The sequence below is a fragment of the Pongo pygmaeus genome, chromosome 10, assembly GCF_028885625.2.
Source record: "Pongo pygmaeus isolate AG05252 chromosome 10, NHGRI_mPonPyg2-v2.0_pri, whole genome shotgun sequence".
Taxonomy (NCBI): Eukaryota; Metazoa; Chordata; class Mammalia; order Primates; family Hominidae; genus Pongo; species Pongo pygmaeus.
Genome location: NC_072383.2, coordinates 65136973 through 65153586, shown reverse-complemented (window position 1 = coordinate 65153586; position 16614 = coordinate 65136973). Strand labels below are relative to the sequence as shown.

General features: G+C 41.7%; 1 protein-coding gene and 1 pseudogene across 1 annotated transcript in view; one reads left to right on the top strand and one right to left on the bottom strand.

Annotated features, from left to right (window-relative positions):
* CAND1 (cullin associated and neddylation dissociated 1) overlaps window positions 1–11394 on the bottom strand; it is a 45163-nt gene extending 33769 nt beyond the window's left edge. Inside the window, exon 1 of the mRNA XM_054443000.2 lies at window positions 9613–11394. Within this exon, the coding sequence (XP_054298975.1) occupies window positions 9613–9680 (68 nt within the window). The 5' untranslated portion in view covers window positions 9681–11394. The remainder of the gene's footprint in view (window positions 1–9612) is intronic.
* Window positions 11395–15035: 3641 nt separating this feature from the next.
* LOC129010730 (N-acetyllactosaminide alpha-1,3-galactosyltransferase-like) lies at window positions 15036–16165 on the top strand (annotated as a pseudogene).
* The last annotated feature ends 449 nt before the right edge of the window (window positions 16166–16614 follow it).

Here is a 16614-nt window from a genome sequence, read left to right as displayed (position 1 = left end):
TATTTATTCACTGTCTATTATGTAAGAAACCCAGGACTAAGAAATAAGGACAGATAAAAGTTGAATACACTTTGGCCCCCCTAACATCAAGAAGCTTACTTATATTGTAATAAAGAAGCCTACTGATTTTCAAAAATCTATGATTAATGGTTAAATATTTTAAAAAGTTGAAATGAGCACTATCAAAATTAGCAATAGATATTTTTAAAAAGCAGAAAAAGTAGATTATTATAATACCAAGAGTTACTTTTAAATGGTGACCCTGAAATCACAAAGTTCTGTGAATAATTTATTCCTTCTGTAAATGTGGTATTAAAAATTTACACTATTAATCTTATTAAGGAAGTTGTTTGACCAGTTTGAAAGCTGTCCATGGCATATCCATGTCTCTTCAGCATTTACTCTTTTAGGTATGGTGCTAAGGGCACAAATCTCAATACATTTTATAAAACACTACTCAAGAGCATATGGAAATTATCACACCCAAGAGTTGACTGTTAGGTTGGATCTCAAAGGATGAATACGGGTTTGCATGGGAAAAATTGGTTTGGGATTTAAATTACTTTTTTTTTTTTTTTTTTGGTGGTGGGGAAGGACAGAGCACCTCAGAGTGAAGGACTAAGGAAACAGTTCAGTATGTGGAGCACAGAAACCTAACAGGAAGATGATGGGAATATAGGCTGAGGTCAAGATGGGAAGGGCGTTATATACTCATACACTATGTAATAAGAACCTACTACATATCAGATACTGTACTAGTTGTTGCTGATATAAGGGCTAACCAAAGCACACACAATTCTTGCTGTCTTGGAGCTTACATTACAGTCTAGTAAAAGGCATATTAACTTTTTAAATTGCATGTATGAGTAAGCACCTGTGGAACTAAGAACTAAGATAAATGCTATGAAGGAAAGTGTTATCAAGAAAACACTATGGGGCCAGATGCCAGTGGCTCACGCCTGTAATCCCAGCACTTTGGGAGGCCGAGGCAGGCAGATCTCCTAAGGTCAGGAGTTCAAGACCAGCCTGGGCAACACGGTGAAACCCCGTCTCTACCAAAAATACAAAATTAGCCAGGCATGGTAGTACATGCCTGTAATCCCAGCTACTTGGGAGGCTGAGGCAGGGGAACTGCTTGAACCTGGGAGGCAGTCGCTTGAAGCCGGGCGGTGGAGGTTGCAGTGAATCAAGATCACACCACTGCACCCCAGCCTGAGCAAAAGAGTGACACTGTCTCAAAAATAAATAAAGAGTAGGCAAAATTATGGTGAAGCAGGAGGAAATTAGTGCCAGGTAAGCAAGGGCCAGGAATTTAAAGGATTTGTAGACCATATCAGGATTTTAGCTTTTATTCTAAGAGCAATGGGAAGCTACTGAAAAACAACTGGGTTACAGATGGGGAATAAATGCAATGATCAGATTTACATTTCAGAAACATTACTCCAGCTATACTGCGGACCATACTTTGGAGAGAACCAATCTTCATTTGGCCATACTGAATGGAGACTAGTTAGGAGAATGACTAAGTGAGAAATTATGATAGCCTGAGTTAGCTTATGGCAATCAATGAAGATGGAAAAAAAAATCACATACAGTTGATTCTCATTATTCCCAGGTTCCATATTTGCAAATTCACCTACTCATTAACATTTATTTGTAAAGCCAAAACTAATGCTTCCTATTCCACAGCCATTTGGATGAGTGTCGAGTGGTGAAAAATCTGAGTAATCCAACACATACATTCCCAGCTGTGGTGGCACAAAGCAACACTCTGCCTTCTAGCTCCAGCTCTCATGTTGTAAACAAGCATCTTCTTCTTGGCCTATTTCAGCCCATGTTTTTCACATGTTTGTGCTTTTTGTTGGTGCTCTTGTTGTTTAATATGGCCTCCAAGCACAGCGCTGAAATGCTGTCTAGCATTCCTAAGTGCAAGAAGGCTATAATGTGCCTTCTGAAAAAAACATTGTGTTAGATAAGCTTCTTTATTGGCTGTGAATTCAATGTTAATGAATCAGCAATATATATTAAGACATCTTTAAAAGAAACACTCATAAAACAAGGTTACAGACTCACCAAATGATTAAAATAATGTGACTCAGGACTCAGAAACTAATTCCATAATTCCCTCGGAAGCAATGGTTCAGTACTTGCTAACTCAGTGTTTGTGATAATGTTACAAAACATACTACAAATAATGAGAACTAGTTGGTTTGAATTTTACAAACTAAAATTAATAGTTATTGAAAATGGATTAGACATAGGGATGGTAAGGATGAGCTAGGAGGAAAGAAATAAAAGGAAAACCACAAGACTGGGTATTACAGTCAGCTAATGTATCCTTGTCCAGAGTCTTAATGTTACCCTGCAGCCACTGTCACATCAGATGAATAAACTGCTCATCTTACAATAGAAGAAAGGATTAACTTTGGTTAAACTGCAAACTACATGGAATGGATATTCCTCTGATCTTAACAAAATCTCCGCCATAGTGAAGATGTGAAAATAAAAAATTAATGTCCTGCAGCCCAACTCTGTCTACCCTTGGCCAAAAGTGGGCACTGATAAAGAAAAAAACAGCAGCCTCCACATTCCAGAAACTTATCTGAGACCCATAACTAAACCTCAATGTTATTACTAACCGATCTGATGCTTAACAGCTAAGGCATATTGTTTCCTTGGACATAAACAATCTTACAGAACATCCATTTCCGACAAGGTCACTGAGCAATACAAAATACCAAACATTTCCCTCTCCAGTTAAATGAGTGACTGATACTTCTTTACCAACTACAGCTTTCCCCTTGCTTAGGTCAGCCCTCCCTATACAATTTATTAAGAGGTGGAATCACAGAATTGACCTCACTTTCTGACAACATTCAATCTAAAGCAAGGCTTCACTTCCTTAGACTCTTTCCCAAACTACCCAAATGAATAGGTTCCTTCTAACATCCTCTGACACCCTAAAGTGTGTGTTCTCCCTGACTATTACAGACAAAAACCCAACTTGTGTCAGGATGCCCATATAAAAGAATTCCAAGAAGGAAAAAGTGATTAAAAAAAAAAAAAAACAAATAGATGAGCAAAGAAAATATCCACTAAATGAGTTACATTAGGAGACTAGGGAGACTGTTAGGGATTTTAGGAGAGCAGTCTCTACGAATTCAGATGGGCAACAGCTAAGAAATCTGGAGTTTATCTTGTAGTCAATGGAAATTAGTGAGGGAGGCAATGATCAGCTGCAGTATACAGGAAGAAAATTCTAATGGCCAGAGGGAACAAACTGGGTTAGGAAGAGACCTGAGACAGCAAGATTAATTTGAGAAATACTCATCAGGAGACCAAAGAAGACAGACAGGAAAAGGGTGGTATCAAAGGTTTTCTGCTTGTGACTTTCAGTAGATGGTAATTTAACAGGCCAAAATAAGGATAAAGAGGGCATTAAGATCGGAAAAGAAAAAGATAAATGTTTACGTTTCAGACTTCAATGGAATTCCCAGGTTGATATGACCTGTAGGCAGTGCCATCTCATTCCTTTATTCAACAAGTATTTTGAGGGCACCAACATAAGGAACTCTACTCTGCAAACACAGTGATGAGTAACACAGTCTGGAACTTACACTAGGTATGCACTAGATCAATAGATACCTTTCACTCACAATAACTCTCACCACAGCCTCTCTCATCATACATAAACACAATTTTACTATTGCTTCCAACCAGAAATCTAGCTGATATGGTCAATTTTATCACTCAGTACACCAATTACCTTTCAGAGATCCTGCACATACACCACTGCTATTTCTTTTCCTCAGTTATTCCTTAGAGTGCTATGAATTAAGTTGGAACAATTTGTTTTTTCTTTTTGAGACAGTCTCCCTCTGTCGCCCAGGCCACAGTGCAGTGGTGCAATCTCGGCTCACTGCAACCTCTGCCTCGTGGGTTCAAGCAATTCTGCTGCCTCAGCCTCGTGAGTAGCTGGGATTACAGGTGTGCATCACCATGCCCGGCTAATTTTTGTATTTTTAGTAGAGATGGGGTTTCACCATGTTGTCAAGGCTGGTCATGAACTCCTGACCTCAGATGATCTGCCCTTGGCCTCCCAAAGTGCTGGAATTACAGGCATGAGCCACCGCACAAGGCCTAAATTGGAATACTCTTAATATTGTTCATGTAAAGAAATCTAATTTTTTACTAATCTTTCTTCCCAGTTTTCTCTGTGAGGTCCCTTCCTCCTCTTTCTCAGTGGTGAGCCCTAATCACTGCTGATAACCAGTTAGCATAGTATGTATCAAGAAAAAAAATCAAAGTAAAATCAAGAAAGTTACTGTCATCAACCTGCTAGATATTTTTAAAAGTGCCCAGAAATCACCTTCTTAATCTCTGCAAATCTATTTCTTCTGATTAAACCTGCTTTTCTTCAAGCACAAGTACTTAAGATAATTTCACTATTTCCTGTTATGTTATTGTAAATGCCCACCCACACTGTACTTTTGGCTATATGATAGGATCTCTAAGGTTCCTTCCAGCTCTGAAAACCTGATTCCTTAAAAGGCTTAAGTTTTTTTTATAAGCGTTTTAAACAGTTTCCAAAAGAAAATACCATCCAATATCCAAAACACTTAAATAAATAAATCTGGTAATATAAACCTTTATCAAATTGGGAAAAACTTGCATTCTAAAATGGGGTGAATTATTTTAAGAAGATTCTATCAAGTGGTATTTAAACAAACAGTTTAGTTGATTTTACAATGGTTTCCTGAAGGTTCCTAAAATCCCTATATAATGGAAATAAAATCCAATTCTACTTAAACAAGCACCTACTGAGAACCCACATGGCCCAGAGCCAGACAAAGAGAAGGATTCCGTTTAGTAAGACAAGGTCCCTATTCTTAAGGAGTTCTGTGGACAATATCCATCCAGCTACAGTCAAGTTATCTATTCCCTCTTCCCCAGTGAAGTTTTGTATCGTGTGCTTTACATTTTCTCTTTCTATCTAGAGTTTCATTTTCAACACCTGGCTCAAATCTCTCCATGGACATGAATCTTCTTGCTTTAATATTCTCTGCCACTTAATGCCTGACAATTACATACTGCCCTGGGTTATTCATCTTTTTACAATAGTGTCTTAACTATTCAACAAGCATGTAGATTTAGGGAAAGTAAGCACTAGATCTTAAACTTTTTGTAGTCCTCAGGAATTATTAAAAGCATCTTCTAGCATGAAATATTCTATAAGCCTAATTTTAGAGGGAAATGAAATTTAAGGCCTGAATCTTAACATCCCCTAATCTAAACCCTGGAGAAGTGACATAGCTGGGTGGTTAAGAAGAGTTCATGCTCTGGAAGTAAAGAGATCCTATGAGTCCCAGACCTACTATCTAACTGACCTTAAACAAGTACTTAATCTCTCCAAATCTCAGTTTCTTCAACTGTAAATTAGATTATTATTATCCTCTTTTACTAAAGTTGTAAGGATAAATAAAAATCAAGCTCACAGTAAGCATTAATATTAACTATTATATATAGAAAGATAATGATATTTTCTTTAGCTCTTGCTTCCTTGGAATATTTTAAATCAACTGGTGGTTGAAGAATATGAAAATAAAAGAAGTGGCTGGGCACAGTGGCTCAAGCCTGTAATCCCAGCACTTTGGGAGGCCAAGGTGGGCGGACTGCCGGAACTCAAGAGTTTGAGACCAGCCTGGGAAACATGGTGACACCTGTCTCTACAAAAAAAATTAGCTAAGTGTGGTTGTGCACACCTGTAGTCCCAGCTACTCTGGGGGCTGAGGTGGGAAGAAGATCGCTTGAGCCCAGGAGGTTGAAGCTGCAGTGAGTTGAGGTGATGCCACTGCACTCCAGCGTGGGTGACAGAGCGAGACCCTATCTCAAAAAAAAAAAAGGAAAGAACTTAGTTACCTCAACCCACCAAATATTCAATATTAATATTCAAAAATGGAGTGTCACATGGTTCATCCACATTAAAGCTTTCACTCTGGTATCAACTGAATCCGCTATCTATTGGCTACATTATAAGGTTTACTCTTTATTCCTTTATGGAACATGCATCCCTAGAGGTCCTTAAAATAACTATATACACTGGTACAAATGTTTTCTGGCAAAAAGTCTCAGTACACTCCAGAAGTGTTTCTTTTAGGGAGGAAGTGATGAGAAGCACTGTTCTAAGGTACTGTCCCAAGGAATGTTTCTTCATTTTTCTTCTGAAGGTTTTATTTGAATTGGCATTCATTAATAACTTTTCACTAAACCAAGGCTAGTAAGTAACAGGCACTATCCTGGTAATTAAGACACACAAATGCCTCTTCCTTTTTTTTATAAAAGAGCTCCTAGTCTCCTTTTTTTTTTTTAAACAACCAACCAACCCTGCATGGGTGGACGCGGTGGCTCTCGCCTGTAATCCCAGCACTTTGGGAGGCCCAGGCGGGCGGATCACGAGGTTAGAAGATCGAGACCATGTTGGCCAACATGGTGAAACCTCGTCTCGACTAAAATACAAAAAATTAGCCAGGCATGGTGGTGCGTGCCTGTAATCCCAACTACTTGGGAGGCTGAGGCAAGGGAGTCACTTGAACCTGGGAGGCAGAGGTTGAGGAGCCGAGATGGCGCCACTGCACTACAGCCTGGTGACAGAAAAGACTCTGTCTCAAAAAAAAAACAAACAAAAAAAACCAAAACAACAACAACAACAAACACCCTGCATATGGCATCAGAGTTCCTAATCTCAGCATTTCTCATCCTAATGCTTCCCCATTTCTCCTAAGTCTTAATATCTCATTTTTAAATAATGCACAATACTAAAACACAAAAGAAATATTACAATTTTTCAATCAATTGAGCCTATTAAGTCCTACAAAAAGATTCTTTTAAAATGCAGAAATTTCCACATTTTTAAGCCTGCATTCATTTCTTTACCTTCTCTGTATTAATGGACTATGTAATTATGTAAATAGACCTGAAATTTTATGCCTATAAGCAACCTTTTGTAATTAGTCATGTCCATGCCTCTCAGAAGTGAAAAATGTAATCTCAAATTAAATAGCTTGCATAAGATCTTACAGTTCATAACAAAGAATCACACATGATTAGAACCCAGACCTTGTGACTAGGTCAAATTCTCTTTGGATCCTACCATGAGGATAATAAAATTTGCTCATTTTGGCAGCATTTTTTTCTTCTCTCGTCCTTAGTACAGGCAGAGTGCTTTGCACATGTTGGTCATTCCATAATGTTAACCTTGTCCTCAAGATCCTTCTAGTGCTAGGTATTTTTAAAATATGTAGCCACAAATCTTGGTATTTAAGCCAAAATAAACTTCTAATGAGAACAAAGCATCTTTTTTAAAAAAAGAGCAAATTAAAATAAATGCCTATACTAAAAATATGCAGAAAAAATTTCAAAATTCTTGACTCCAAACGCTTACTAATTAATCATTTAATGTCTGTTTAAACTGAATATATAAAGTGCTTTGGTTCCAAAGACTTGTCTATTAACTAGATGGCTACAGCTCATTATAAAAATGTTTTTTAGAAGAGAGTTGATAAAAATATCTTAATTATGTCAAATTACTGGAAATTACGTACTGCTCCTAAACATACCTTGTTTAGCATTCACCAACTATTAGGAATATATCAATATTACACTAATCCTCCAGGCAATGTTTTGATTCAGTACAACCAAAATTCATAGATAATCTTTATCAAATTCAGCAGTGACTGTCATTTAGTATCAGAGCATTATTTCTTTCATGTAATTTATTTAAGAAAAAAACAACTAGGTATGTACATGTTATCTTTCTTTCACAGGAAATTTAAAAAAGCAAGCTTCAGTCAATAATCACATATATGGTATCACCACATAATTTCTTTAGCCTTTCTAAACTTATACCCATACAGGAGTCTGACTAGTTGAACAAAGTTGTATTATTATAAAGTGCTACCTTCAGACTGAAATTGACCACAATCAGAATGAAATTTACCACCTTTACAGGATGAGCCAAACTGACAGCAATGGGGAGGAAATCACGCCACACACCTTATCCATTACTTGAATTGGAAGCAAGCAAAGCCCCAAAAATCAAACGGCATTCCAATCCGTAAAACAACACAAAACTTTTATTTCCCCCAAGAATCTTAATTTTGGCCCTAGAACTACACAAACCTAAAATACACAAAACAAACATGTCACCTCCAAAAAGTTAACAATACTAAAATGTTTACCATTAGCGAACTGATTTTTAAGTTTTAAATACAACACTTATGAGCTGCCTAGGTAGAAATATTTTTTAAAGTAATATGTGGTTTTGTGGTCATTGACTATTTTAATAAGCCAGTATATCAACTTAATCAGGAACACAATTACTACTTTTTCATGGTTCTCCTCTCACAAATCCGAAAAGTTCTTCCCAGTCCACACGGTTCGGACACATTTTCAGGTGTTAAAACATATTGTTCATACAAAACAAACAAGCTCTTTAGTCACAATTTTAGTTGAAGACTATTTGTTATTTCCTTTAAAATGCACCCAAATTACAACCACTAAGCATTAGAGAACAAAACAGATATAAGGAAATAAGCGATTTTTTTTTTTTTTTTTTTTTTTTTTAGATTGAGAACTTATTTGTGAAGAGATGGGAGGCGGGAAACAATGCAACAATCACCGTAGCGTGCAAGGAAAAATAAAAACAAAGATATAACCAACCTGTAAAAATATAATAAATCTTCACTATGCATATTACAACACTTTGGAACCAACAGTACCGATCTCCTGAACAGAACTGCTGTAATAAAGCTTCATATTCACCAAGTCCGTATTAAACATCTCTTCCTTTTGAAGATCCGTCTGCTATGATTAAGATCCAGCAATCCATCCCTTTGGCAGTGATTTTGGATATGAGGACATGAGATTGAAACCCCGAGTTCCTAAGGTGGTTTTACCTGACAAGGGGAACTGACAGTGATGCTGGCGGGAAAACCCTACGAGCGAAGTTTCCTCCATCCTGGCTCCCCTCCCCCTTCTTTCCACCTTCACGAAAATAAATTATCCAAAAAAGAAGTATGTATCAGCCAAGAGAGCAAAAGTTCATCATTCCACCTGAATGCAGCAAGGCCCATGCGCACCTGCGGGCAGAGAGGAGGCTGCCGGGTCCCCGAGTGGGCAGCAGCTTGGGCCCCAGCGAGCAGGGCGGCCTAGCGCCGCAGGATGGCAAGCGAGTAGGCCCGGCGCCTGGTCTCCCGGCCTCGAGCAACTCCCTTCTCCACAATGGTGGGTGGTTTCGCCCCTTCAAGCTACCTGAGACGCAAAAATCGCCTCCCGGTGGGGCAGGGAAGGATGTGGGGGCGCTGAGACACGCAAACAGGGCCTAGAGACCGCGGCGGGCAACTGCCTAGGAGAAAGAATGGGGGGAGGGGGTTGCAAGAGGGGAGAGGAAAGGGGCTCCGCAGGGATCGGGAGGCCAGCGGACCGGTGGGCTGGAGACTTCGGGGCAGAGAAGCTACCAGCTACGGCCGAAGGGGTGGGGCAAGGCCTGCGTGACGGCCAGGGCCGCGGCTGCGAGAACCCCGAGGTGGGGTGAGGGTCGGATCTCGGCCTCACCTAAAGTCCTTGTCGCTGGATGTCATTTTTTCCAGCAAATTGGAAATGTGGTACGAGGCGCTCGCCATGTTGACGGCCTCGATCCCGCCCGCTGGCGTTGCTGGAGCTGCTGCCCGCTGCCGCCGCCGCCGCCGCCGCCACTGGAGCTCCTCCTCTCGCTCGCGGCGGCTCCCGCTTCCAGGGTCGCAGCGCGACGCCGACGCTGACTAGGGAGGCGCCTCGACGGGCTGCCCCCTCCCCGGCGAGGCGTGGGCCTGTCCCGGGGTAAGCCGAAGCTACAGGGCCAGCCTAACGACGGCGCTGTTCGCGTGAGAACGAGCTCATGGGCAGCGGGGCGTACAGTAGGGCCTCTACGGGGAGCCAGACACTTCCACTCAGGGCCGTCTCGCTCCCACTCGCTCCGCACTCGCTCCCTAGGGCAAAAGGCCAAAGCCCGCCTCCTTCGCTCCGGGGGCGGGGGCGGCAGACGCGGGACGCTACGGAAAGCTAAGGTCAGAGTTCACGGAGGCCTCCCCACGCACGCTGTGGAGACGAGAGTTAAAAAACAATTCGGTTGGCTGAAGCCTATGTCAGTTTTCGCGTGACCCGCCTTTTGGAGGCATGACGGCGACAGAAAAGGGGCTGTTCTCGCGAGACTGTAAAGCGACGGTTAAAGGACAGGAGACGAGTGGAGCAAGTGGGCCTTAATTTGAAAATAACTAGATTATTTGATAACATTAAGAGAAAAAGATTACGAGCTTTGAGAAGGAGAAAGTCTGGGAGTAACGACAGTTAAGGAGTTAGCTTGCGGAACCAACATAAGAATTTATAACAGGGAGGTGTCGTTTGGGATCAGACGCGTGGCCTGCATTGCGTTAACCACCATGGTGTAATGTTGCCACATGAAAACCACAAATCCCAGAATTCAGTCGGGTGATACACTGGCCCAGAATGTGATTGGCTGCGGGAATTTGTAGCTTCCTCATTGGCTGCCGTGGAAGGAGTGAATGCTGGGATTTGCAGTCTGAAGGGGGAGCCGTGCTGGGTAAAAACCTTTGAATCGTCGCGCACTCCGTTTCTGCTGCGGATTCTTATATTCTCCAATACAGGCTTTTTCTGTTATGCGGTATTTGCAGAGCCTGCTGCAGTTTGGCCAGGCGCATTGCGGATCAGTTGGTGTTCTTGCCAGAGGCCTAGCAGCAACTTCCTAGCGCTACTCCTTGCACCTCCTAAGGCAGCTGAGCCTCCCCACTTCTCTGGCCAGACACACTCCTTCCGTGCATCGTAAAGCTACCTCTCTGACGCCAGCAGGACCGTAGTAAGACTAATGGATATGCGACAGATGACTGTAGTCAGGCCCTACTGATTTCCAAATAGCTAAAAGACTATCTCTGTAGTTAGCTTTTGTGGCCTTGATGGACCTGCAGCTGTGTATTGTTCCCTCAGACATACAAATTCGTGGAGATGAGTTATGAAAGTATTTAGTATCCAAGTTTTTCATCTGCTTAATATTTGGGATTTTAAACACAAGTTTTGCCAGCTAGGGGTCAACATCCCTGAAAGTGTTAGGGATGAAGCTAGCTGACAGGCCTTTCTAAAAGAACAGAGAGCCTGGTGAAGAGATGAAAAATCAATCTCACTTGATACTCCTGTTAAAAACAACAACAAACCTTTAAATAGCTCTGTACTAACACATACCTCAAATCTGATCAAATCTACCTGACCTTTACCATTGTTTTCTGTATTCATCAACTATTACTGAGTACTTCAAAGTCAGGCAATAGAAGTTAATAAACAGATGAAACTTGATTTAGCCTCAATATGTGTCTAAATTTCACACATACCTCTGATCTGCTCTCATGTATCCTTTTACTTAAATGTATGTAATATAAAGGCCGGGTGCGGTGGCTCATGCCTGTAACCCCACCACTTTGGGAGGCCGAGGCGGGCAGATCAGGAGGTCACGAGTTCGAGACCAGCCTGGCCAATATGGTGAAACCCCATTTCTACTAAAAATACAAAAATTAGCTGGGCATGGTAGCGTGCCTGTAGTCACAGCTACTGGAGAGGCTGAGGCAGAAAAATTGCTTGAACCCAGGAGGCGGAGGTTGCAGTGAGCTGAGATCGTGCCACTGCACTACAGCCTGGGCGACAGAGTGCGACAACGTCTTAAAATGACGATAATAATATATAAGTAATATATGATACTTTTTCTCCCCAGTAATGCCATATTTCTTTATTTTACCCATCTGCCATGATTAATATATCTTTCATCAAACTGTCCTTAGTGCTTCAGCCACAATTAATTGCCTTTCGCTCTGAATAGCCTTTCCACCATATTTAATGTAAAACGCACACACATACACACACAAAGAAGCAGGTCTTTTTTGTGTATGTGTGGACCTCAAGGCCTCAATCATTTGGTATTATCAATAATACTTTCTTTTAGCCTGTGTCCACTCAGAAAGCAAATCATGGTTTGTCTTTTTCTGTGTGTAAATTCTTTCACTTTTGAATTTCCAGCTGAACTATAATATTTGGAGTCAGATTCCTTAAATATAAATCATGTTTACAGCCACTTACTTGGTGTCATAGGCAATTCATTTTCATCTTTCTCAACTTCAGTTTCTTCGTGGGTAAATGATTATCAGGATATTACCTCAGGGTTGTTTTAAGAGTTAAATAACTCCTAACCTCAGGTGATCCACCGGCCTCAGCCTCCCAAAGTGCTGGGACTACAGGCATGAGCCACCACGCCCGGCCCAGCCAAATATGGTGAAACCCTTTCTCTACTAAAAATACAAAAATTAGCTGGGCATGGTGGCAGGCACCTGTAATCCCAGCTACTCGGGAGGCTGAGGCAAGGAGCATCTCTTGAACCCGGGAGGCAGAGGTTGCAGTGAGCCGAGATCGCACCATTGCACTCCAGCCTGGGCAGCAAGAGCGAAACTCCAAAAAAAAGTTAAATAAAAAAAAAGTTAAAAAAAAAAAAGTTAAAAAAAAAAAGTTAAATAAAATATCCTGTATAAGGTGCCTAGCACATTTCCTAGACCATAATAATAATATTTATAACTAATATTTCTTACATACTTAACGATGTTCCAAAAAAGCATAAACATTAGCTATTGTTATATTATTTTAATATTTTATTTGTTCCTATTTCCAAGTCATTCTACACAACCACTTCAGAGTTGTCCAAAACATTGTTTTTATAGTACTACTTACTTATTGAAAACATTCAGTGGCTGACTATTACAGAATAAAGTCCAAATGTTTTGGTAGTTGGTGGCCTTCATTTGTCCCTAAGCTTTTCTTTCTGACCTTTCTGTCACTGTTCTAATATAGAAATTGCTTCTACTAAAGTTTTGAGTCCTTCAAAGACAAAAGTACAAGTCTTTGTATATAATAATAATTGTTATAATTATGAGCATTTTTTAAATTTATTTATTTTTTTGAGACAGAGTCTTGCTCTGTAGCCCAGGCTGGAGTGCAATGGCACAATCTCGGCTCACTGCAACCTCTGCTTCCCGGGTTCAAGCGATTCTCCCTGCCTCAGCCTTGCACATAGCTGGGATTACAGCACGCCCGGCTAATTTTTTTATTTTTAGTAGAGACAGGGTTTTGCTATGTTGTCCAAGCTGGTCATGAACTCCTGACCTCAGTGATCCTCCCACATCGCCCTCCCAAAGTTCTGAGATTACAGGTGTGAGCCACTGCGCCTGGCCTTTATGAGCATTTTTTTTCCTTGAGAGGGAGTCTCACTTTGTTGCCCAGGCTGGGGTTCAGTGGCACAATCTCCACTCACTCTCCACCTCCCATGTTCAAGCAATTCTCATGCCTCAGCCTCCCAAGTAGCTGCAATTACAGGTGCCTGCCACCATGCCTGGCTAATTTTTTTATTTCTAATAGAGACGGCAGGGTTTCACCATGTTGGCCAGGCTGGTCTTGAACTGACCTCAGGTGATCTGTCCACGTCGGCCTCCCAAAGTGCTGGGATTACAGGCGTGAGCCACCATGCCCTGCCGAGCACTGATTTATGAGACATTGTATTAACTCAATCCTCAGAACAGCCCTATGAGATTGGTGTTTTTCATATTTTAAGTATGAGAGGCACAAAGAGGGTAAGTAACTTCATAAAGGTCACCCCTGCTAGAGACTAGGAATGTGAAATAAAAGTAAATGGAATTAAAACCCTCTAAATTTTCACTAAAGCAATTCTGATATGGCATGAAATAAAGAAAACATCAAAATTCTTAGGGGAAAAAAGACCCTCCAGGGCTTTATCTGGCTTTCCATTCTTCCGCCCTGTTATTACAGGGAAGCTCTGTTGTAGGATTTCCCAAGTTGTGAACCCTAGAACACTAGTTCCATAAAATAACAGAAGCAAATACTCTTAGGTCTTGGGTTATGTGTTGGCTGGGGAAGGGGGATGTTGTTGCTGAGGAGGGTTTTGGTTAAGAGAAAAAGTGCAGGAAACAGTTTTCTTAATAGTACCTTGTCTCCAAACTTTTTTTTTTTGAGACGTAGTCTCACCCTGTCACCCAGGCTGGAGTGTGCAGTGGTGCAATCTCGGCTCACTGCAACCTCCACCTCCCAGGTTCAAGTGATTTCCCTGTCTCAGCCTCCTGAGTAGCTGGGATTACAGGTGCGCCCCCTCGCCCGGCTAATTTTTGTATTTTTAGTAGAGACGGGGTTTCACCATGTTGGCCAGGCTGGTCTTGAACTCCTGACCTCAAATGATTGGCCCACCTCGGCCTCCCAAAGTGCTGGGATTACAGCCACAGCGCCCGGCCCACAGATTTAATATGGCAGCATGTAAGAGGAATATGTAGTATGCAGCTGCTTGACACATTTGAGCATAGAATTTAAAGTTGTACCTGTATCATCTCAAGAAATGAGAATACCGTGACCATGAAACATAATTTGAAAACCGTTGTTCTGTAGGTAATTTTTTCTGAACCTAGTGCTGAATGGATGATGGGGAGGAGAGAGTCTTGGCAGAAAATAAGTTTGATGTTCATTTTTAAAACAGCCTTCTGCCAAGTACATGTGGCCCGTGTTCAATTTCTACATTTGTTGTAAATAAGTTAAAGGGAATAAATAGATCTATATTTATTCAACTAGTTGGTAATTTCTGAAATGAAATTCTGAGTTGAATGTCAAAGCCGATACGTTTTCCCGGCAGGCCTTGCCAGGCTGGGGCCGACACGGCTAGGCGGCTGAGCCCAGCGCCCAGGGGCCACCTGGGCGGGGAGGGAGGCGGAGTCTTACCTAGGGTCCCTCGAGACGCGCCGGCCCTAGGCGCCCGGGTTCTGCCAGTCAAGAGTTGGAACGCAGCATCTTCCCTTCCTTGAACCCTTACTTCTGCAGAAGGGAGCTCAGTAGAACTTTGTTGTTTTGCCTTTTACTCTGGGGTGAAAGAAGCAGATGATAAGGAGAAAATAATGAATGTCAAAGGAAACGTAATTCCTCCAATGCTGGTTGTCTCAACTGCGATTGTTGTGGTTTGGAAATGTATCAACACCCAAGAAGGCTCTCTCTTGTGGATGTATCACTTAAAACACCCGGAAGTTGTTGAGGGCGGCGGGCAGAAGGGCCGGTGGTTTCCAAGCTGCTTCAACAGTGGGACCCACAATCCTCAAGCAGAGGAAGAAGAAGACATAGACAAAGAAAAAGAGAAAGAAAAAAGAGAAGAAGATGACAAAAAAAGAGCTTCGGCCATGGAACTGGTTTAATCCATGCAATCGCCCAGAGGTGCTGACGGTGACCAGTTGGAATGAGCCGGTTGTGTGGGAAGGCACTTAGAACAGAACCATCCTAGAAAATTATTATGCCAAACAGAAAATTACTGTGGGTTTGACGGTTTTTGCTGTCGGAAGACATGTAGAGTATTACTTGAAGGAGTTCATAACATCTTCTGATAGGTACTTCATGGTAAGCCACAAAGTCATATTTTACATCATGGCTGATAATATCGCTAGGATGCCGTTGATAGAGCTGGGTCCTCTGCGTTTCTTCAGAGTGTTTGAGATCAAGCCCGAGAAGAGGTAGCAGACCATCAGCATCATGGGCATGAAGACCATCAGGGAGCACATGTTGGCCCACATCCAACAGGAAGTTGACTTCCTCTTCTGCATGGATGTGGACCAAGTGTTCCAAGACAATTTTGGAGTGGAGACCCTAGGCCAGTCCGTGGCTCAGCTATAGGCCTGGTGGTACAGGACACATCCTGAGGAGTATACTTATGAGAGGCGGAAGGAGTCAGTGGCATACATTCCATTCGGCCAGGGGGATTTTTATTACCACGCAGCCATTTTTGGTGGAACACCCATTCACTTTCTCAACATCACCCAGGAGTGCTTTAAGGGAATCCTCCAGGACAGGAAAAATGACCTCGAAGCCAAGTGGCATTATGAAAGCCACCTAAACAAGTATTTCTTCCTCAACATACCCTCTAAGATCTTATCACCAGAATGCTGCTGGGATTGTCATTATAGGCCATCATGCAGATATTAAAATTGTCAAGCTATCTTGGCAGCAAAAAGAGTATATGTTGGTTAGAAATGATGACTGACTTCAAATTGTGCCAACAGTTTTTTGAGTTTGAGAGAATTATTATTCTGGCTACTTCCTCAGAAAACAATTTTAACTTTAAGAAAATATTAATGAAACACCAACATAGCAATCACATACTATTTCTGCTTGTAACTTTGAGCACTGTAATATGAGAGAATGAATCTATGGTAATCAGATGTAAATTCCCAGTGATTTCTTATGTATTCTGAATTTGGGGGAAATACTATCAGCTGAACCAGAAAGAACTTGTCATAGGCAAAGATAAAGCCAGAAACAGGCCAGGCATGGGGGCTCATGCCTGTAATCCCAGTACTTTGGGAGGCCAAGGTGGGTGGATCACCTGAGGTCAGGAGTTCGAGACCAGCTTGGCCAACATGGTGAAACCCCGTCTCTACTAAAAATACAAAAAAATTAGCCAGGTGTGGTGGTGCACACCTGTAATCCCAC